Genomic DNA, 21,114 nt, shown 5'->3' with positions numbered 1-21,114 from the left:
GGCAGTGTTTCCTAATGGTCAGAGTAAGGCAGTAGGAGTCAGTGTAGAGCTTGGTTCTATTCCTGGCTCTGCCACTGTGTGACTTTGGGCAAGTAACATCATGTATCTTTGTGCCTCAGTTTCCCCACCTGTAAAACAGGGATAATCATACTGACCTCCTTTGTAAAATGCCTTGGGATCCTTGGCTGACAAGCACTACGGAAATGCAAAGTGTAGCAGGAGGCATTTGTGTAACCAATACAAAAATGTCTTTGGTAACTTTGTTAAAGCCAGTTTACAGATTTTGATTTTGCCCTTGAATCAATGGAGATTTTCATCAAATAAAGAGGATTTCAATTCTCATTTCACATCTAAAGATGCAACAATCAAACTGAATTAGATTTGGAAACTACTGCGGAAAACATGGCTGGCTTCAGTAGGCTGAATTGTGCACGGTGCCATCACCCTTCACCCCCATGAATTAAAAGCTTTGGCTATGCCGGAAATAATACCTCATGGGTATCTCTGTATTAGCAGCATCTTCATTGGACAGGGAAGAACCTTGACTGTGCAGGAGGGGGATATGGTGGCCAAAGCTACCACAACTGAGGAGGAAGTCTTTTTGTTATGTTGTCTGATTGTCTTTAGGCTGCAATTTTCAAATGAGCCCAAGAGACTGAGGAGCATGAGTTCTACTGAAAATCAGTAGGAGTTGGGTTTCTACCTCTCTGAGGTGCTTTTGAAAACCTTTAAAGGTCACATTCTGTGGTAAGGGGCAGAGCTAGATGGAATGTTCCGAATGAAAACCTGATACTTCAGCTAGTTTTGCCGAGGTTGGTGAACAACTGGGCAAAATGCGGAACAAGTCTGAAGTGATCCTGGGGTGTTTATGCTTTGCAAGGTGCCCATTCAACTGGTGCTTTCCAGTGAGTTTTGCTCTGAGTGTCTGGGTTATTTCCCGAGATGTAGGAACGGTGCACGCACTTTCAGAGTGAGAGCGGGTAAAGAAAGCTTTGGGCCAATCTCCGCAAACAGACAGCATTGCGGTTGGCACAGCTGGAAAGATGGGTTCTAAAATGGGCAGCGCTCTGCAAAAACAGGCAACCATTATCAAAATCTGTGTGTGTTAGGGGTCAGCCTGCCACTCACAATGGTGTCCGGAGCATGTGACTTGTTAATGGTGAGCATAGGGCTTACAGAATACATTTACCACCCACAGCTCACACATGATGTATCTTGAGAAATGCATGTAAGTCAGCAGAAAACAGAAGAGAGGGGAGGGTTATTATTAGCGTGTCTTTTCTGAGATTTTCACTCTTGTGTGGAAACAACTCCCTTTAACTAATAGCCAGCACAAACTGACACAGCAAATAGACCCTGTGTCAGTACATCCTAAAAATGGAGGATATCCAAGAGCAGAATTAGACATGGTGGATATTAGACATGAGCCTGAACCAACCCCCTGGATCCAGACACCTGTGAAACCAAACTGGAAGGGTATGCCTATCTTGTTCAAATACAGTGATTGTGTTGCTATCAAACTCATTTGTCATTGTGTCTGTCAACCACAATTCATTCCTGCACTCACTCCACTGCTAGTGGCACTTTGTCCAGGCACATTGCTAAATAAAGTACCATAAAATGCCGTGCAACCATGTCTTCTAACATTGCCAGCTATGAATCCTGATTAGCATACAGAGATATTTGTTTCCCTCCCAAACATGAGTTACCAGGCATAACTCCACCACAAATGGCAAGAGGCAGCAGTTGAAAGTTGCTTCGTATTGAAGCTCTCAAGCTCTATAGTGTACAGTGGGATTGATTTCCCCATACCATACTTACCCACCCAGTACTGTGGCTGAAGAAACACTAGCCAGATAAGCATCCAGCAAGAACCAAGAGATGGGATGCCCTAAACCCATTAATTAGAACCTTTTGGAGCATTGAGGTTTGTCTCCTATTCCAGTAGGGGGGAAGAGAGAGAGAGAGAGACACACACACACACAGACAGACAGACACTGTCATAGGCATCCCTATTTTTCCTTTGAAAGGTTCACAGAAATATAGATGTTAATGCTGCTATGGCCCTGGGTGCCCTAGAAACACAGAGGAGGAGACCCATGTGGTCCTACCCAGTCCCTCTTACCCAGTAATGCAAGATTGTTCCCCATAGCTCATTTCTCAGTGTTTTGCCCCAGTAAGCTTTAGCTATTCCAAGCAATGGAGCTTCCGCCTTTTCCCCTAGGAGTACTGCTGATTGAATAATGAGTTGTGAAAAATATGAATGGTGATTTTACACCTTTTTCTCCTGCAGTTCTCCATGAGGAAGGGTTTCTTTTATTCCACCAGCTCCATTGAGAGGTCATTGCAGCACTTGGGACAAATTACTGTCAGGAAACTTTCCCTGATACTTAGCCAAAAAAAAAAAAAGTTCCTTTTCTTATCCCTTATTGACCTGTGCACACTACACTAAATAATTCCCTTCCTGTCTATGCCTTTTCTTCACCATTGTAGTTCTACTGATGGGAACTGTATGGTAGACAGGGCTCAGGCAGCTGCCAACTTTTCAACCATCATGTCTCCTGGACCTGCTCTGAGCAGGGTCAGATGGCATGGGGTGGTGGGACTTCTCCAAAGCACTGAGTGCTGGCCTAATTTTGGTCCCATTGAACTCAATGGTGACGCTTCCATTGATTTCAATGAAAGCAGAAATAGGCCAGCGAGTATTTGAGACATTCCCACGCCATGGTGGTTAAAACACCATCCACCCATGTACACCAGAGCTACTGTGATTGCTACCACTGCCAGAGCGGCAGTGGTGGAAAATTTTAAGAACAGACTAGAATGGAGATAGCCCTTGGGTGAGAGCTCACCTGATGGTGGTGGGCACGGATCAGCATTCACTTCACACTCCCCGTCAGTACCCAGCCCAAGCTGGGGAAGCTAATGATGCAACCAGTGGACCAAATTCAGTGATGAATCCTGGCCATGTGCCACCTGAGGCACGTTGTGTGTACACTAAGAGGACAGTCTAACAGTGCTAGGTGTCTCGTGAAAAAATCTCTCTTCGGAATTTCTGTGGCCCCCGCTGTATCTCAGCATCTCACAAGCTTTCCTGTGTTTATTCTCACAACACCCCTGTGAAGTAGGGCGGTGCTATTATCCCCATTGTACAGATGGAAAGCAATGGAAGTTAGGAGCCTAAATATCTTTGTTGGTCTGGGCCTGTGTAACTCCAAGGTCACACAGGGAGTCTGTGGCAGAACAGAAAGTTCCCTGAGTTGTAGTCTTACACCCTAACCACTGAACCAGCCTTCCTCACTAGCTCCCTAGAAACGGCCGTCATGTTTTAGAGATGTTGTTCTCCACCATCCGGCGACTGACTTAGTTATTAAGCCACACCCACAGAGACTGTCATAATCAGCTGAAGAGGTCCTTCAAATGAGTCACATTGCGGGATACTCAGAGAAAGGATGGGGAAGGCAGCAGAGTCTGGTAGGACACCACTGGTAGGAGTTAGACCAGGCAGGAGGATGTTGAGAAGCAGAAGTGAAAGCTGGAGCCACAACTGTTCAGCGCTCCCTGAGTCACTTCAGATTAGTACATAGTGAACATCTCAACATTTGAAAGGAGAAGTAACTGGAGGGTGAATTGCTACTGGCTACTGGCTGTGAGGCAATCCCAGCCACGAGGCATGTTGCAGTGATTGACCTCAGAGCCTGGGATGGAAATGGATCCATCAGCTGACTCAGTCTAGGCAAAACATGTCCATTCCGCTCAGCATGGCTGAGCATGTGAACTGCAAAGAGGCCAGAAGTAGCCACAGAAAGGGTCAAAGAGAGCCTGGCCAGGCCAGGCTTGGGGATAGATTACTACTGGAATATCTAGCTGCCAGGTTTTTGCTGGTGAAATGGTGATGGTCAGAGAGCGATCCTTTGAGCAAGGCCTGAGGAGAAGGAGGAGGAAGGTCAGCACTGAAAAGGTAGACTTGGGAAAGGAAGACTCCAGAGCTTTGGGAAAGGATGTGGTGAAATTCTAGGGCCTGGCAAGGCAACTGTAGGGATTTAGGACCTAATCCAAAGGCCACAGTATTTCCATTGGCAGTACTGGGTTTTGGATCAGGACTTTAGGGCACAACCTAAGGCCAGGGCAACTTTGGGAGCAGATGAGAGAGAAGATCACCACCACCTGCCAGAGGAGAGTTCTCCAGAGTGCAGGAGGGTGCCAGCTAAATCCTGCCTCGGGTGCCATGGGCCCATAACATGCTGCATCATCTGCTGCGTGCGCATGCCACGCGCTGGGCTGGCATCGTTTTGAAAGCATGCGTTGTGTCCTTTGCTGTTTACAGAACAAGAACAATGTGACGAGCCCATAGGGGCACAGTTAGGCCCCACATCACCATACACAAGCGTGCCAGGCCTAGCGATAGGCATATTGCCTTTCTGATTGGTTTCCGTTTGCTTCTAAACGATAGAATACAGTGCGCTCCAGTAGACAGCTCACAAACTATTTAAGGAGTTGCCCGGTTCCTATACAGCATAGCATGGCCGTGTAACAAGGAGCAAGGACACGCCTTCGATCTGCATGGACAAGGGGCAAACTCCAGGTAAGCTGCCCCCCTACCCTTGTTGCCCAGTGCTCAGGGCTATACGAGCGTTTGATTGGGAGGGTGCCAGACTCTGCAGGACTGGATTGAATCCCACACAGAGTAATTTCCCTGTTCTATCTAATCTTTAATGTATTTTATTTACCCTTGTAATGCCTGGGAGGTGGGACGGTGCTATCACCCCATTGCACAGATGTGGAATGGAGGCACAGAGAAACTTTGCAAGTTCCCCAAGGTCACACAGAGAGTCTGAGGGACAGCCTGGAATTGAACCCAAGTCCCAGCCTAGCACCCTAGCCCTTGGAACACCCTTCCTCTCTATCGTTGCCCGGGCTCTCCTCAGTCCTTCTTGGCTTATTTTAACTCTTTTCGATTTCTTGTTGTTCGAGGAGAAAAAAAAAAAATCACCTGTCTGACTCTGTTTCTTTTTTTCTGTTGAGTCATACGACAGTCACGCTGGCTGTAAAATTGCTGAACTGCCTGGGCCAAGTAGTAGTACCCCTTTATGGGGAACTGATCTGTGTGTGTAAAAAAGCAGAGCACGTGCCTTTCGGTAGAGTCAGTGCTTGTAAAAAAGACTTTCAGCTTGGTTTGCAGCATGGTTAGGCCAGTGCTAGGCTAGGAAAAACTGGACCGGTAATTCCCCACTTCTGGGAGCGGTAGAACAGGCAAGATCCGGTGTTTTATCGCTGTGCTGTCTGCCCCAACCTTGACTCCATTCCTCAGGATGAAGAGAAGGATCTCCAGTCAGACAGGCCCCAAAACTGTGCTTTTTGAGGCGGGAAAACCCTTCACGAGGAGCCTGATCCAAAGCCCATTGGCATCAATGGAAAGTCTTTCATTGACATCAATGGCTTCGGATCAGGCCTTTTATGGGATTCCTGCTAGAATGAGGGACGGGGATTTTTGTCTCTTCCTTTGAAGCACCGGGGGCTGGCCACATACTGGGTAATAACATGAGAGCAATCCAGGTTTCTAAAACTAAACTGGCTCTTCATTAAGAGAACGAGTTACAGAGGTGGTGCAACTACAGCTAGCATTCCAGCCATGTGCACACAGACTGGCTTCCTGGTAACTCTTCCCTCCAGGTTCCATGCAGGTTGCTCAATCCACTGTCAGAGGCACAATACTGGACTAGATGGGCCACAGACCTGATCCAGTCTGGGAATGCCCAAAGTATCTTCAAGAGTCACTTGCAAGCAGTGAACTTCTCCTGCCACACACCTGTGCTTTCCCCAAATTTAACAAAGAGTATACGGTGCCCTCCCCCGGCCTGTGCATGACTCATTGTGCTGCTGCTATAGCCAGGAGACAGCTCCCACACCCGCCCACATAGCACAAGACGGCTAGAAAACCAAATCCAAACACTGGTTTCAACAAGGAAGTGTCAAGAGTCAGCAGAAATAGAAAAAGGCAGCATGTACAGAAGTGGCTCCAGGTTACAGGGCCCTGCATGAATTCAGATGGGAGGGCCCGTAGGCAGACCTCAGTAGCAAAGCTAGACCATGTGGGGAAATGCTGGTCCTTAAGGGACATAAGCGATCAATTGCCAGCCAGGTAGGGCATAAGGGAGACCTGGGGAGAGTGGTTTCCCTAGGTTCATCTTCCTGGATGTGGGAGGTTGGGATAGGTAGTTGCTCAGAGACAGGACTCCCCATAGCCCAGCACCCTGTCTGACACACCTGGCAAATGCCACAGGCTTGTCCCAGCATGCAGAATGATAAAGAACAAACAACTTTAGTATTACATGCCTTAGGCACTCCCTCCTCCAGGAAACACCCATCTCTTGGTGGAGCCTGTGTTGGCCACCTCAGTGTTTGCTCTCAGATTGGATCAGACATGCCCTGAAGAAGTTCTCTAGTGTACAGCTCACCCAGCAAGGCGTTCTCCAGGGCAGCCACTTGTAGTCAGATCAGAATCACCGTCCGTCCTTATGCACACTCGGATTGTAGCTGGGCTCAGGGAGAGATTCCACCCATGCAGCAGTGTGGCATACAGTTAGGTGCCCCAAGAGGGAAGGGACTTGCATCTCTGGGAAGCATCATTCTTTAGCCAGGAGATACCGAACTAGATAGATCATTGGTCTGTTCCACCATAACGGCTCCTGTTTGCCGACATCAGAAGTCATGCCGATGGGATACTCATATTTTCCTCTGGACGTGACTATAGTTCAGGTTACTGGGAGTATCACACAATTGGAGGCTGAATTCTCTCCTTTTTAACTGTTTGTGCCAATGTAAATAGCCTGACATCCCTAGTGACTGACTCCTCTATTGGGGGCAGGATTTCTAGTGGACGGAGTACTGGATGTGGAGTCCGGAGAACTGAGTTCTATTCCCTGCTGTGTGACTTCCCTTCTCTGTGCCTCAATTTCCCCATCTGCAAAAAGGAGATAATGCAGGGTGCTTTGCGATCCAGAGAGCCGGGACAGCCCAGCACAGACAGCCCTACACCTTGACTTACCAATATGCCTCAAACCTGCTCTGAAGAGTAGTGCAGTCTCTGCCCCTGTTCAACCCTTGGCCTCTCTGCTGAGGTTGCCAGCAGAGTGGAAAGAGGGATGTAGACAGCAGTGCACCAGGAAATGGACTGAGGCCAGGTCCACACTACAAACTTCTGCCAGAATAGCTATGTCACGTCACGGTGTGACCTCTGACCAGGAGCGGCGCCAGGGTTTTTGCTGCCTTAGACAGCAGTGCTCCTCCTCCGAGCATTCGGCGGTGGGGGTCCTTCCGCTCCACGTCTTCGGGGTACTTCAGCGGCAGGTCCCGGAGCGAGTGAAGGACCCGCTTTTATAATGGAGATATCCATCTCTTAGAACTGGAAGGGACCTTGAAAGGTCATCGAGTCCAGCCCCCTGCCTTCACTAGCAGGACCAAGTACTGATTTTGCCCCAGATCCCTAAGTGGCCCCCTCAAGGATTGCACTCACAACCCTGGGTTTAGCAGGCCAATGCTCAAACCACTGAGCTATCCCTCCCCGCTGCCGAATTTCCGCCGAAGACCCAGAGCGGAAGGACCCCCCGCCGCCGAATTTCCGCCGAGAGCGGCAAAATGCCGCCCCCCAAATCCTGCCGCCCTAGCCGACCGCCTAGGGTCGCCTAGTGGAAGTGCCGGCCCTGCCTCTGACCGACATAGGTGTGCCAACAAGGGTCACTACTATAGATGGGGTTATACCAGCGAAAGCGCAGTTTTGCTGGTATGAGCTGCATCAACACTAGGAGTGCTTTGCTGGTGTAATAGATCAGTACAGCTCTACCAGCAAAATGTTCCTAGTGTAGACACAGCCTCAGACTCACCTGATAGCCATCAGATGGTAACAACTCTCTTACCAACCTGGGCTGGCTCACTTGGCCTTATCGGTACAGGCGGAGCCCAGGCCAGGGAGTTGACTCTGCAGGACTCAGGTGACAATGGCAACGTAATCTGATGTTTTGTTTTGTTTTCAGCACTGAATAATCTCACAACGAACCTGGCAAGGGCAGCAGAGAAGATGCGCTGGGTGCCCCTGAGCAGCAGGATGAGTTAGAAAACAATTAGGAAAAGTCCAACCTTATTTCCTCCATGAAACTCCCAGTGTTCAGAGCACCATGCCCTGTGAGTACAGAGGCAATGGGGAAAGGGTTTGCGTCCACAAAGACAGCAAGGTTTTAAAAATGAAGTACCCATCAAAGTGGAGCTAAAATAGGAGGTTTGTCTGCAGATATGGTAGCAGGCATTCATCCAGGGCTGTAAAGTGCTGGGCAGTTAATTGCTTCCTAACTCTTTCAGTGGCCAGGCAATTCACTTTAAACTTTAGTTCCTCCTTCACGCAGATGTACCCTGTTCAAATCTCTGCGTGCAGGAAATTCCTTCAGAGGCACAAAATCTGATTATCTCAACCCCTTTTCGCTGATGTCATTTCTGGACTGCCTCTTTAGCAACCTTCCCCCTGACTCTGACTGCTGGCAAAAAAGCAGGGGAGAGAAAGGGAAAGAGAAATATACGCTCAGACAATCTGAGAGTTCTCGGAGACTCCTCTCACTTGACTCTTTCCTCTTCAGGAAGCCAAGTAAAGGGAAGAAAGCAAGAGCTTCTGCAAGCACCCAGGGCTAGAGCCGATGGCCTCTGGTTGCCACTAGAATCCTTTCAGGCTGGAGGAGGAGATCACAGGATGAATGCCACAGTCAGTAAGTGTCTTTTGTTTGCCCCCTTTGTTTGCTGTTGTGAAATTCCCACAAGTGATGGTTTGGATTGAGCTTGTAGGAAAGCCGGTGGGATCTGATAAGTAACAGCCTGCTCTCTTGAACAGGCAAATCAGGTTTTGCAAACTCCTTTTTGAGTTAATAGACAAACAAAGGTTTCCAGATATGGCAAAACAACTGGTGACTTTTGGATTTCTAGACACGGGCCAGCACCAAGAGACTGCAGTGATGGGTGGGTGCTCCCTGAATGATTAGAGAGATTGAGAGATAGTGGCTCTCTCGACAGAAGGCTCAGCAGTATACAGATCCCTGCATAGAGGTCAGGCTACACTGTATAGAGGGGTCTGGGCAGAGTCAAACCTATGCCCTTTTCAGAAGTCTGTAAAGTAGAGCAGCTTTAGACAACACATCACGGAAAAAGAATGTATGGGTTGGACGCTGTCACTAAACCTTAAGCACTGCACAGCCTGAGAAACAGATGGTAATGTCTCCGGGCAACTAGTTTGTCCCATATCGAGAAATGGACTTGGCTGACCCATGGGGCAATTCTTGGCATCAGACACAGAGGTGGCTACCTAATTAAGCACTGCCTTTCAGGGCAGCACCCAGACTGTGGGAGGAGTGTGGCTGCAAGAAGAGGCCGGCCAGTCAGAAGGAATCCACAGTCCAGAGAGTGGACTGCCAGCTGGCTAGAGGACAAGAGGCTCGCTCGAGCAAGGAATGAGGAGAATAGAGGGGAGGCCAAGCGGAGGCAGGGTGGAGAGATGGGAAGTGATCTGGGCAAAGGATAGCTCAGACAGACTTTCATTGGTGGCAGGTGCTTGGTGCTGCGGGATCTTTCGCAATGTGTCCTAACCCTTGTGCGGAGCAACAGATTGTGGCTGCCTCACAGCATGGAAGCTGGGCATGCTCCTAATTACCTCAGGCATTGCTTAAGGAAGGCAGTCCTGGATGAGGCTCCCTCGCTAGAGCCCTGTCTCAATGGGCAAAAAAGGAGTAGCATGTTCCTAGCCATATTAGTTGGCCATGCTGGAGCCTCGTTTCCCTGTAGGCTACAGCATGGCCAGCTCACAAGTCTTTCAGACATGCTGGCTTGCATCTCTTCAAGCCTGTTAGGCTAACTCAATTGAGCTAATACATTGAGACAGGTCTTAGGGACAGGGGTAGAAGGCTAGCTCCATCTCTGACCTATCTCAGACTAGAGAGAGGGGTGAAAGCCTCCTTCGGTAGTTTACCCCGCCCTGGACTGTGATCTGAGCTCAACATGAGTAAGAGCACTACAGCAGTTTGCAAGCGTAGAGGTAGGGTGGGTTGGAGACAGGAGGAGGGAATGACATGTCCGGATCGGGATCAGAGCAATCCTAGTTAATCCTCAGGGGACCTGATTCTGCTCTCAGTCCAGCAGGTGTAAACAGGAGTAGCTCCAGTAAGGTCACTGGTGTTACACAGAGGTGAAACCAAGATCAGATAGGAGACCTCCGCAGTCTGGGCTTGTAGCCATCTGAAGGGTTAATGGAGACCTTGATTTCTGAAAGACTCATTCATATTGCAGCTGTGCTGCATGCATCCTGCTGCTCCCTTGTGTAAATGCAGATGCCCTAGACTGAACATTACTCATCTCAGACTTATCTGTGGTGCTACCTCGCGCATGCAGACTAGTGCAGCTCTGTGACTGTTTGTGAGCCCAGCCATTCCCCTAGCCAGCCTGAGCCATAGGTGCAGGAAGCAGTGGTACTGGGGGTGCTGCAGCACCCCCAGGTTTTGTGCCCGGCATCCCGGCCGCTGGCCCCATGCCCCCGCTGCCCAGGGTACCTGACACCAGCCCCATGCCCCTGCCGCCAGGGTCCTGGCCGCCAGGCCCGCTGCTGCCTGGGGACTCTGCTGTTGGACCCGGATCCCGCTCAGCTGCCAGCCCCGGGTGCTCGGCTGCTGGCCCCCGCCTGCGGGATCCTGGCCAGCTGCCGGACCCAGGGTCCCAGCCACTGGGTCCACATGTGGGGTCCCGGCTGCCAGCCCCAGCTCTAGGGGGCGGTGAGGGGTGCAGACAGGGCAAAGGGGGGGGGGTGCAGCTCAGCACCCCCACTCCAAAAACTGTTCCAGCGCCACTGGCCTGAGCCTCTCCATAAAAAACATAAAGAGCCTCCTTTACAAAGCATGGCCTTGATTTGTGCCCAGGCAGTTCTGCATGCTCCCAAACACAGACACCCATCAGCCCAACAGGAAACCCTATCACCTGCATGTGGAAGTGATAACATTGGGGGATTAGTGCTGAAGAGTGTGCACCAATGTGTTCCTCCCCACAGACACACTAGATTATCAGAAATGCTCAGCGCCCAGCAGCTCCCTTCCGGGTCCTGAGCACGCTTGAAAATCTGATCAAAGGAGGCAAGGTACAGGCCCCTTTGAACATTAAACCCCAAAGGGAAACTGCTAATGAGAGGAGGGGGAAATGCGTAGTGTTCATTCCTGCTACTTTGGGATGCACAAGGCCAACATCACGTGTATTTATACTTTCTCCAAAGAGTTATTTTTTCTGATTAGATTTTCATGACATTAGTTACTATCAGGTCCCTGTTTTTTGCTGGAGGACTCTTTGGAAGGCTGGAGTGGGACAGCAACATCACACTAAGCTGAAACCTGAGAGCGGATTGCCCAATCTTTAGCTGCAGGGGAGGGGAGTCTGGGGATGCATCCACACCTACCTTATTGTAAAATACCTCATTCTGATTTTGAGTTGATCTGCTTCCAAAGCGAATTAGTTGATGCAGAATGAGATGCCAGATAATTTGTCAAAAAAACAAACAAAAACCTTGTGTATGGATGCAAGGCAGTTTATCAGAAAACACCAAGTTAAATCCAAAATAACTTTCAAGAAGCCCTAAATCTTTGATGGTGCCATTATGGCAGGTAGACATGCCAGCTGGAAACATGCCACCACCAGAAGATACCTGATGTGATCTATCTGTTCATTTTACACACGCTCCACTCTAGCCACCCCTTGATCCAATACACAACAGGTTTGGGGAGTGGTTAGTTTAGTGGGTGCATTTAGAGTCAACAAAGCCAAATAAAACCATGCTAGTGCAAGAGGACATCCTATCAGATACACAGGTTATTTGCAGATGCCAGAACCGTGCTGTCTGAAAGCTGTAACCTACCCACGGGGACTCTGTCACTGATGGCCATAACTTGATAGGGATGCTAGCAGCAAGACTTTGAGTGATTTCACTTTCTCACACCGGGATGGCTGAGTGTATTGTACTGGGACTGGGTTTGTACTGGTGATGGCAGACTCTTTCAGGGGTAGTGAGATCAGCAGTTCAAAAGTTTTACACCCATCCGCCACACTTCCTAATAAGGGTTAGTCCAGGCCACTGGGCAGTGATTTCCATCAGGTCTTATTTTTATCCAAGCCAGCTCAGCTGTCTCTCTCCACGATCCATGCTGATCCTTTCCCAGATGCCTGTTATCCAGGAATTAATCTCTGCCTTACTCTCACACTTCCTGGCCCAAAACCAATTATCAGCTGTCGAGGAGAAAATCCCCCCCCCCACCACCACCCCCTCTTATGCACCTGGTCAACTGTGCAATACCAGGAAATGGGTGAGGGGAGATTAGCCTTCAATGGGAAGGCAAAAAAACCCCAAAACTAGTGCCCGATGTACCAAAAGATGCTAGACCATCGGTGTGTCCCAGTCTGATCAGTCACATGTATCTACATAGGCCTTTCTTATACTTGGCTCAAGCTCTAACTCTCCTTTGCATAGCTTCACTCCCAAGCCTCTCTTCTCCTTTCCAAGCTGCCTGGTTTGTTGCTTGTCCCAAGCTATTGCAGAGCAGTGCAGAATAGGGTTGCCAGCCCTCCCGTGATTTCCTGGAGTCTCCAGGAATTAAAGATTAATCTTTAATGAAAGATTGTCATGTTATGAAGCCTCCAGGAACACAGCCAACCGAAATCGGCAACCCTAATGCAGAACGAGGGCAGAAGTTGCTTCTAGGGGCCTGGGCTAGTAAGTTCTGTAGTTTTGCAGCAGTAGCTGTAGAGTCAAGATATTAAGGTGCATCATTCCAAACACTTAGCACAGGAGATGGGCCTGACCAAGGACCTATCAGAACCCTTCAACTCTGAGGGTTTGGAATCTGAAACCCAATCCAAAATGTGCAGATAGCACCTATCTCTGAAACAGGCTGAATCCTGTGTCTGAGAACTCTTGTGCTTTGGAGAAGGTGAAAGCTGAACCAGAGCCCAGGTCGGCGTGGCAGTAATACTTTGGTATCTAGCTCTGCTACCGGAACTGTGAACGGAGATGTTTCTCAAACAATGTTTTTCTCCGCTTCAGTACTGCTCCCTGATGCCCTTCTCTGCACTGTGTAATGGTGAATCCTTCTGCTGGCCAAGAATAGAATGAGTCACCCCGGAATGGAAGAATGATGAATCACCGCACGGTTAGGTTTGTGGACTGGGTTCTTTACCGCTGCCTTGCTCTCAGGAATAACAGGAGTCTCAAATGGAACTTAGGGCTGGTCTCCCAAGTCAGTGCTTCATGCAGTCTCAGTTGAAAGTCAGCCAGGAAAGATTAGCTAGCAGTGATACGTGCCCTTTTAACAAATACTTTGTGGCCCAGCCTCCTCTGATGTTTGGCTCAGCTGTGTGGGAGGGACCCAGGTTTCAGGGTGGTAATGAAAGCCACAGCCAGGGAAGTTTCGTCTAAGTTTCTTACAGCCATTTTATTATGATGATTATTAAACTACTATTGGAGTAGAAACTAAGGACCTCACACAGGGAGCAGGGCCTCATTGCGCTAGGTGCTGTACAAGCAAACAGTAAGACAGTCCCGGCCCTTGATAGCTCAGGCTCTAGCATTAGACAATATTCAGCAGAAGAATGAGCAGACAAGAGAGAAGGGGTAGAGGTCAGAAGAGGGCGAGGTAACAAGGTAGCAGAGAAGATAGGGTGTAGTTGCGGTGGTCTCAGTGGTGTCAGTCTCCAGGCTGTGACATCAGGTGTAAAACAGTCCCTCAGCCTTGGCCCCAGAGGCCTCTCTTTATAGGATCAGTCTAAATTGCACCTGACATCACCAGCGCCATAAGGATAAAATAGCGCCCAGAGCTCCAGGTAACACCCATTTGGGATGTGGAAACAGAAGCGCAGTTTGGACAGTGGCAGCGATAAAGTCAGTGAGGGAAACACTAGCTGAGTAACGCTGGCTCCTGCACACAGCACAAACACTGACAGGTTTGTTGGATGCCGGTCCCACTCACAATAGGCTCCTTGTGGCAGGCACTGTCAGTCTGTGAGGGCTTGTGCACTGCCTGCCTCCAGCCCCTTCTCCTTTTGTTGCAGTGGAAAGCACAGCACAATGTGGGGTTTGCTAGTGAGGGGGACAAGAGACAAATGCAGACACTCAGCGTTTCAGGGGCCTAGAAGTGGAGCCCATTTAACCAAGCTACAAACAGTGATGGTTAAAGCTCTAAGGTTCCTGAGCACCCATAACAAATGCAAAGCCCCATTCCAAGCTCTCCTGACACGCCAGGCAGTCTCTGAGGAGAAGCTGAATCGGGCACAGGTAGGGATAGCAATGGGGAGATTTCCCGATGGGCAAAATTCAGCTCCGTGCGGAGGCCCAGCACAAGGCCTTAGCTGCCATTTATGCAAAGCAGCTGTCACAGAGAGTCTCACTTGCTGTCTGAGCAAGAAGCAGTTCCCGAAGGGTGGGGGAGTTGGTTGCACCGGGCAGACCAATTGTAATAAACATGCCACAACATCATGGGCATAGTTGGGAGGGGGGAAGGGGGCGCAACAGGGGGGTGTTGTGCCCCCTTCCCCCAAACCACAGACAGGCGTGGAATTCCCCCCCCCCCGTTGGCCTGACTAATGCTGCCCCCCAAAATCACGCCTATGCACAACATTATGGGGTACCTTCCCGCCATCCTGGATGTGCTGGCAGAAAAAGATTCAGGCGGTGGAGGGCACTGTCATTCCCGGGTCAGTATCCAGCCAGAGTGCTCAGAGCACAGAAAAATGAAGTGACATGCTGAGGGCTGAGAGGATCTGGCTCACCAGGGAGCCTGGCTGCAGGGAAAGGTCGGGCAGCCTAAGAGCTGGGGCTGGTAAGCGAAGGGACAGTGGGGAGCCAGCCTAGTTGCTGGATGCTGGCCAGTGGCCGCTGTAGCTGGATACAGCACAGCGAGTGACATGTGACAGCAGGAGGGCAGTGCAAATATGCCCCACTGAGATCATAGACAAAAGGATTCAGGCTGGGGGCAGTCTGCAGGATAGGGTTCCTGGCCCCTGGGAGAGGGGGTGGGTGGAGTATCCCTGGCCCGAGGAGCCCCATGGGATGCAGTGCCCCTGCCCTGAACTGGCCCCTAGGGGCTGAGTTAGGAATTGCTGGGTTGATCTTTTATTGTAATTGTTAAAGTCATTGTGGTGAGGGTATTTGCACCTTTAAGCAGCCCTGGAAAAAGAATGTGCTGTTATTCAAGGTGTATGAGTGCTACAGGGCCCCACCAAGGGCTGGAGCCTGGCCAGCCCAGCCCTTGGAGCACCTGCTCTGCCTGCCTTTGAGCACGTGGTATGCACAACAGGCTACCAGATGTGATGTCCAAAAATACATCACTTCCCATTCAGGTGTCTAAATAAAGGCCAGATAGTCACAGATAAACTCTGGCCCCCACTGTGGGCGCTGACCTCTTTTGAAAATTTCCATCTTGGAGGCGGCTCTGTAACCACAGCACTCTCAGTGACACGCAGCAATAGGGCTGGTTACCATACGGCCTTGGATTAAGTGGCGCCGAAGCCTGGTGGTGAATTTCCCTCCTCTGCATGTGTCTCGTGGTAGCTGGGATGTGAAGTCTAGTCTAGTCATTGTCTCTCGTTCCATCCTCTAGGCCCCCTTCATGAATTCCAGCAAGAACGTGGATTTGAAGATAATTATCATAGGAGCACTGGGGTAAGCAGAATCCTTCCTACTGGAGTCCAACAGTCCTGAGGGTTTGTTCTCATGAAGGCTAAATGAGTCCCACTCTAAGCCCCCTTTACACTGCTAGAATGATGTAGGTTGGCCTTAATGTAAATGAGAAAGTGGGACTTTATCTTCAATGGCTAAGGTTCTCCGATTTATTTTTCATGTATTTATAATCATCTCTAAGCTGCTGTGGAACACAGGGGAAATTAACAGCATTAAAAATAATCCATTAAAACATTAAGCCCTTAAATGTAGAGGTTCAAACTCCAATCTTCCTGTACTTACAGTATGGCACCCACCCACAAACCAAACTAGTTCACAGATCAGTGTGAAGCCTGGCTACATACAGGTTTCACACATCTAAGATGCACCCAAGACCAAGGCTAATTTCAGAGCATACTAGCACAGATGAAAATGGCAAGGCTGAGTGGTTGGAGTTTGGTTCCCATCATGGAGTCATTATCCCATTAATAACAGGGTGTGGGAATCTGTGACTCTCCAGTCTTATTCTGTGCACCTGATTCTATAGTGCAACTCAGAAGTCCTGAGGCTAATGCATGTCCCTTTGTGTGCCTCTTCCTTTGTCCCAGGGTGGGGAAAACCTCCCTCCTGCACCAGTTTGTGCACAAGACATTCCATGAAGATTATCGGACTACTCTGGGAGCCAGTATCCTATCTAAGCACATCATGGTGGACCACACCCCCCTAAAACTGCAGGTGAGGCACTTCCCTGTTTGGTCTCTGGCATCTATCCACTCAGAAGAAGCCTGTCTTTTGACCCGGTGTGTGTGCACAGCGCCAGGCGATGTCCATTTAACAGAGGTCGGTGCACAAATAAGGGATCATTCAGGACCTGCTCCTGCTCCCTTTGAAATCAACGGTAACATTTTAACTGTTGCAGGCTTGTGCCTGATGTTCAGTGGTCCTGAGCACCCGTGGATTCTGCTGAAGTCAAGAGGAGCTGCAGGTGCTCAGCACCTGTGGAAACCAGGCCCTTGATAGCTAAATGGTGTACAGAGCCGCAGATAGTCTAAGGTCACAGTCAGCAGGTCACCACCTCCAGAGCATGGGGGGATGGGGGGAAGGGCTCTGCAGCAGCCCTGCCTCAGTTTCCCCTTCTCAGGACTCCTCAGTAAACGTCACAGCCTGGTTTGGCCGCTGCAGTGCCTCGGCCCTTCACAAAAGCCTTCTGGGGAAACAGAACTTAAAAACAAACAGAACACAAAATCTTTACCCTAATCTTAAACTGGGCCCAGCCTTTCTTTCCCAAGGGATTGGTCTTCTCCCCTCTCATTCTTCTGCCCACCCCTTTTCAGCCCTTCCCAGGCTCCTTTCCATCTCGTCCCCACGCTGCTCTTCCCCAGACAGGCACCCCCAGTCCTTCCTGCCTGGAGTCTTCCCAAGCCTCTGCCTATCTTATGCTCTAGCTCCTTGCAGCCTTTCTGCAGCCATCTGCACTTCCCTTTTCTCCTCAGGCCTCTGAGGTAAATGAGGTAGAAGCCTGATTGAGTCACATGACCTGCTTCATTTCCCCCACCTGGGGAGGAGAGTTGGCTGTGTCACAGGTGGGGCTGAAGCCCATCCCCCTTTAAAGGGCCAGTCACCCCATAACAGTCATTAATGTTGTGCGTTCCTGCCCTTCTCCCCCATTAGATCTGGGACACCGGGGGTCAGGAGCGGTTCCGGTCCATGGTGTCGACGTTCTATAAGGGCTCGGATGGCTGTATGCTGGCCTTCGACGTCACAGACCTGGAGTCCTTCGAGTCCTTGGATGATTGGAGAGAGGACTTCCTGGAGAAGATAATCCCCACAGAGCAGGGCTTCCCCATGGTGGTGCTGGGAAATAAAATCGACTTAAATGAACGGCAGGTAAGGAGGGAGCTTGGTCCCAGTTAAGGGCTCAGAAGAATCGGCCATGGAGGGTGGGAGGGGTACGGCTAGATTTCTATGACTAAATTTCATAGCGTTCTGGTGGTGCCTCCGGGTCAGGGTTGGAGCACACTGGGGAAACTCGCCCTCCTTCTGCCTGTCCAGCTTCTGGGAATGACACAGGACTCCAGCCTCTTGTCAATCACACACCTTTCACCAGCACCAAATTCAATTAAAAATTTATAACCCACCACAAGCCCCACTTGAAGCCTAAATTCCCAGAAGTGGCTAATGCTGTTGGGTGCCCAACTGTAGATGCCTTAAAGGGGTCTGATCTCCAAAAAGGGCTGAGCTCCCACCCTCTGAAAATCAGGCCCCTTCTGTGTGTTTCCGGTTGGGTTTCCCAAAATTAAGGCACCTGGAACAAGTGGTTCCCTTTAGAAGCTATAGGGTTTACTTACTATAGCTGGAGTATTTAGTCTGGCACAGGCCGGGTTTACAATTCACCAACAAACCAGAAATTCCTGTCTGGAAGCGAGGGAAGGGAAATCATTATTAATAATTAATAAAACCCCTGAGCGGTAGCTCAACAGTTAGATTCCAGAAGATTCCCTCCCCAGAAGGCTGAAAGAAATCTCCTTCACTTAACGCCCCACCAAGCCCTCCTGTGACCTTGCTGAAGGAGGGACATGCTCCAGCCCAGGCTCTTTAAGAAGATCAGTGTCCTCAAAGAGCAATGAGCCAAATGTTCTGCTACCGAGCACTGTGTGCCTGACGGTACAATGCTCCACACCTGCCAGCACTTGGCCCTGTAGTCAAGAGACCACGCTGAGTTGCCAGCATGCACTGAGAGCCTCATTCTGAAACCACGCTGGAGGCTCCCGTTGGCTTCAATGGGCATTGAGTGCGCTCCACACCATCCCAACATTTGCTCTCAGTGGCTGTAGAATGAAAAGCCCAAGGAGAAGCCCAGGGGTCTCTGAGCATATGGCTACCATCAGGACCGGCGAATACCCCACACACTGGACTTGGTCACCTCCTTAAGGGCTGCAAATGAATAACATGACCACATCCCCTTCTCTTCTCCCAGGTGTCCAAGGAGACAGCTTCATTCTGGTGCAAAGAAAAGGACACCCCGTATTTTGAAGTCAGTGCCAAGAACGATATCAACGTAGTGCAGGCCTTTGAGACGCTCGCAAGGCAGGCCCTGTCAAGGGTGAGTAGCAGTGCTGGCCATGTGCCCTTGTGAGCTCTAGAGCCCTGATGTGGGACTTGAGAGACCTGGGTTCTGTTCCTGGCTCTGCTGCTAGTCTGCCGGGTGACCTTGAGCAAGTCATGTCCCTGCCCTGTGCCTCAGTTTCCCCACCTGTAAAATGAAGATAATGATACTGGTTTCCTTTGTAAAGTGCTTTGAGATTCACTGATGAAAAGTACCATTTAGGAGCTAGAATGATTATTATTATTTTCATCATTTGGGCCAGAAGTCTCATGGAAACAGCTGGTGAGAATCTGGTGCCATTTAAGCTAAAACCCAAACCCTGGCCTGAATTTGCCCTTGGATTTAAATCCTAAACTTCACCTTATACCTAAGTGAGGATTCAGACTGGACGTTGACCAGTTCTCATGATTTTTTTTGATCTTTTCCAATAATTTTAGTCAAAAATGCAAATTTATCATTCATCATTTATTTCTGAAATATTTTCAGGACTTAATTTTAATTATTTTCAGCACTTAATTTTAATTTTAAATAATGTTTTAAAAATCCATCTTGCAACCACTCGGATGAAAAAATTCAGTGTTGAATATTTCTCATGTAAAAAAATATTGGGCAATAAACAAGGAGATAAATGTTTTCATAAATAACATTGATAAAAATAATTCTAAAAGCTAATGAAAGAAGAAATATTTTGCTGTTTTGAAAATTCTTTGCCAAAGTGTTGTTTTAATTTTTCGACCAATCATAAGGGATTCCAGAAAGTGGAGCCAGTATAGCTATGTAAACTGTGCCCTCTACTGGTCATCTCAATGAAATCAATAGAGGAGGGAAAGCATTGGGCTTGAAGGCCAGTCATTTAGAAGCCGTCCTCCATTTTAAGACAGCAATTTTGCCTCTGCAAGTATTTGCTGGTACAACCTGAGGTCAGTTACATGTTTAACCAGAGTACCCAGACGGTGCCCAGAAATCAAACAGCTCGACATGAAAATGGCACACATTGTGCCTGAATTTATTTAAATCTACAAAACTGCAGGCAAAAAATGTGATGGGCCCTTTCAAAATATGGCCCTTTTCCTAGGTCGGAATTAGTATTTAAATAAGGGGAGGAGTCATGATTAAAGTAAATGGTCTGCTCAGAAGAGAGGACTGGTATCAAACTAAACTCTACAGTCTTAAAATGGAGTTAACTTAAACCTGCAACATTTGCAGTGAAATGTTGCTAAGTTATCTCCATTGGAAAGGTGTGGTGTCTATTGCCTGTGGATGTATGTACAATACTACGATAGGTAGAGCATATTACTCTCTCTAACCACGAGGGTCACTGTCCCATCTGTGCAGAAAGTTCAGTAGAGTGATATAAATGAGAGTGTTTTCATTCCACATGGGGTCGTGCAAACGTTTTTGTGATTTTGGTCCCATATTCTTAGTGAACCAATATTGTAACTCAGACTGAATCTCAGATGAAGCTGCCAGGCTTTCTGCAATTCTGTTCTGTTCAGAGTCATATACCTTGCCCATCACTGTGGTGCCTGAAAGCATTAAGCAGCCTGACTAGCATCTGTTGCGTGTGGTTCTTTCTTTTTGCCTAATTTTCATCCCAAATCATGAATCAGTCTGAGATCACTCAAATTTCAGCTCAAAACTCAGTCCCAGGTTCCTGGAGATTTATCCCCAGCTCTTCAAAAAGTTTGTGAACCTCAGGGAAACTCGGGTTGGTAAGAAACCTGAAATCGGGTGATTTCCCTCGGGGAAGTTTAGGATTCAGGGATTGTAGTAAAGCAAGTCCTTTTTTAAAAGCAAACCCAAGCCACTTTTATTTCCTCTTGTCTTTTTTCCAGTACCAAGAGATGCTCGAGAACTATTTAACAGACTCCATCAAGCTCACTCCTGACGACCAGCCCAAGAAGAAATGCTGCTGAATGAGACATTTGGAGACACCTGACATCATGTCTCTGAGTCCTCGCTCGGCACCGAAATCGCTGAACCGACTCCATTCACTTCCCGTTTTGTGTTCAGCCACAGGAGATGACCACAGTGATCCGGTTCCACATTGCACAGCCAAGCTGACAAATCTCGTGACATTTACCGAGTGCAGAGAAGAGACCGGCCTTTTCTCTACATGCCTAGATTGGACTAACCCAGCCAGACCGCACCTGGCTGCTCCTATGCATCGGGACCCTTACTGCTTCATTAACCTTCTAACCACCCATTTCAAAGCCTTGCACCAGCCTTCTAAACCTGGCTCTGTGCAGTCAGTGCTGACTCCAGGTGACCCAGCTACCTTCCCAGGGCT

General features: G+C 49.0%; 1 protein-coding gene across 2 annotated transcripts; it reads left to right on the top strand.

The window, feature by feature from the left end:
• Positions 1 to 13,196: 13,196 nt before the first annotated feature.
• RAB7B (RAB7B, member RAS oncogene family) lies at positions 13,197 to 20,740 on the top strand. 2 transcript variants are annotated; one of them, XM_065404154.1, is made up of 6 exons: positions 13,197 to 13,214; positions 15,660 to 15,721; positions 16,327 to 16,453; positions 17,390 to 17,605; positions 18,696 to 18,821; positions 20,660 to 20,740. In XM_065404154.1, the coding sequence occupies exons 1-6, from the start codon at positions 13,197 to 13,199 to the stop codon at positions 20,738 to 20,740; spliced, it is 630 nt and encodes a 209-aa protein (XP_065260226.1). The 2 variants fall into 2 exon arrangements, with proteins under 2 accessions (XP_065260226.1, XP_065260227.1); XM_065404155.1 differs by lacking the exons at positions 13,197 to 13,214; positions 18,696 to 18,821 and having other exon boundaries at positions 15,669 to 15,721.
• Positions 20,741 to 21,114: the final 374 nt, after the last annotated feature.

This window comes from Emys orbicularis, chromosome 4 (assembly GCF_028017835.1).
Source record: "Emys orbicularis isolate rEmyOrb1 chromosome 4, rEmyOrb1.hap1, whole genome shotgun sequence".
NCBI classification, from domain to species: domain Eukaryota; kingdom Metazoa; phylum Chordata; order Testudines; family Emydidae; genus Emys; species Emys orbicularis.
Note: the sequence above shows the minus strand (reverse complement) of the source record. Positions and strands in the feature narration are given on the sequence as shown.

Bases quoted from the DNA above. Each gene is read 5' to 3' on its own strand.
- RAB7B (XM_065404154.1), top strand. The intron at 17,606-18,695 runs GTAAGGAGGGAG...CTCTTCTCCCAG, and splicing joins TCGACTTAAATGAACGGCAG to GTGTCCAAGGAGACAGCTTC. The intron at 18,822-20,659 runs GTGAGTAGCAGT...TCTTTTTTCCAG, and splicing joins CAAGGCAGGCCCTGTCAAGG to TACCAAGAGATGCTCGAGAA.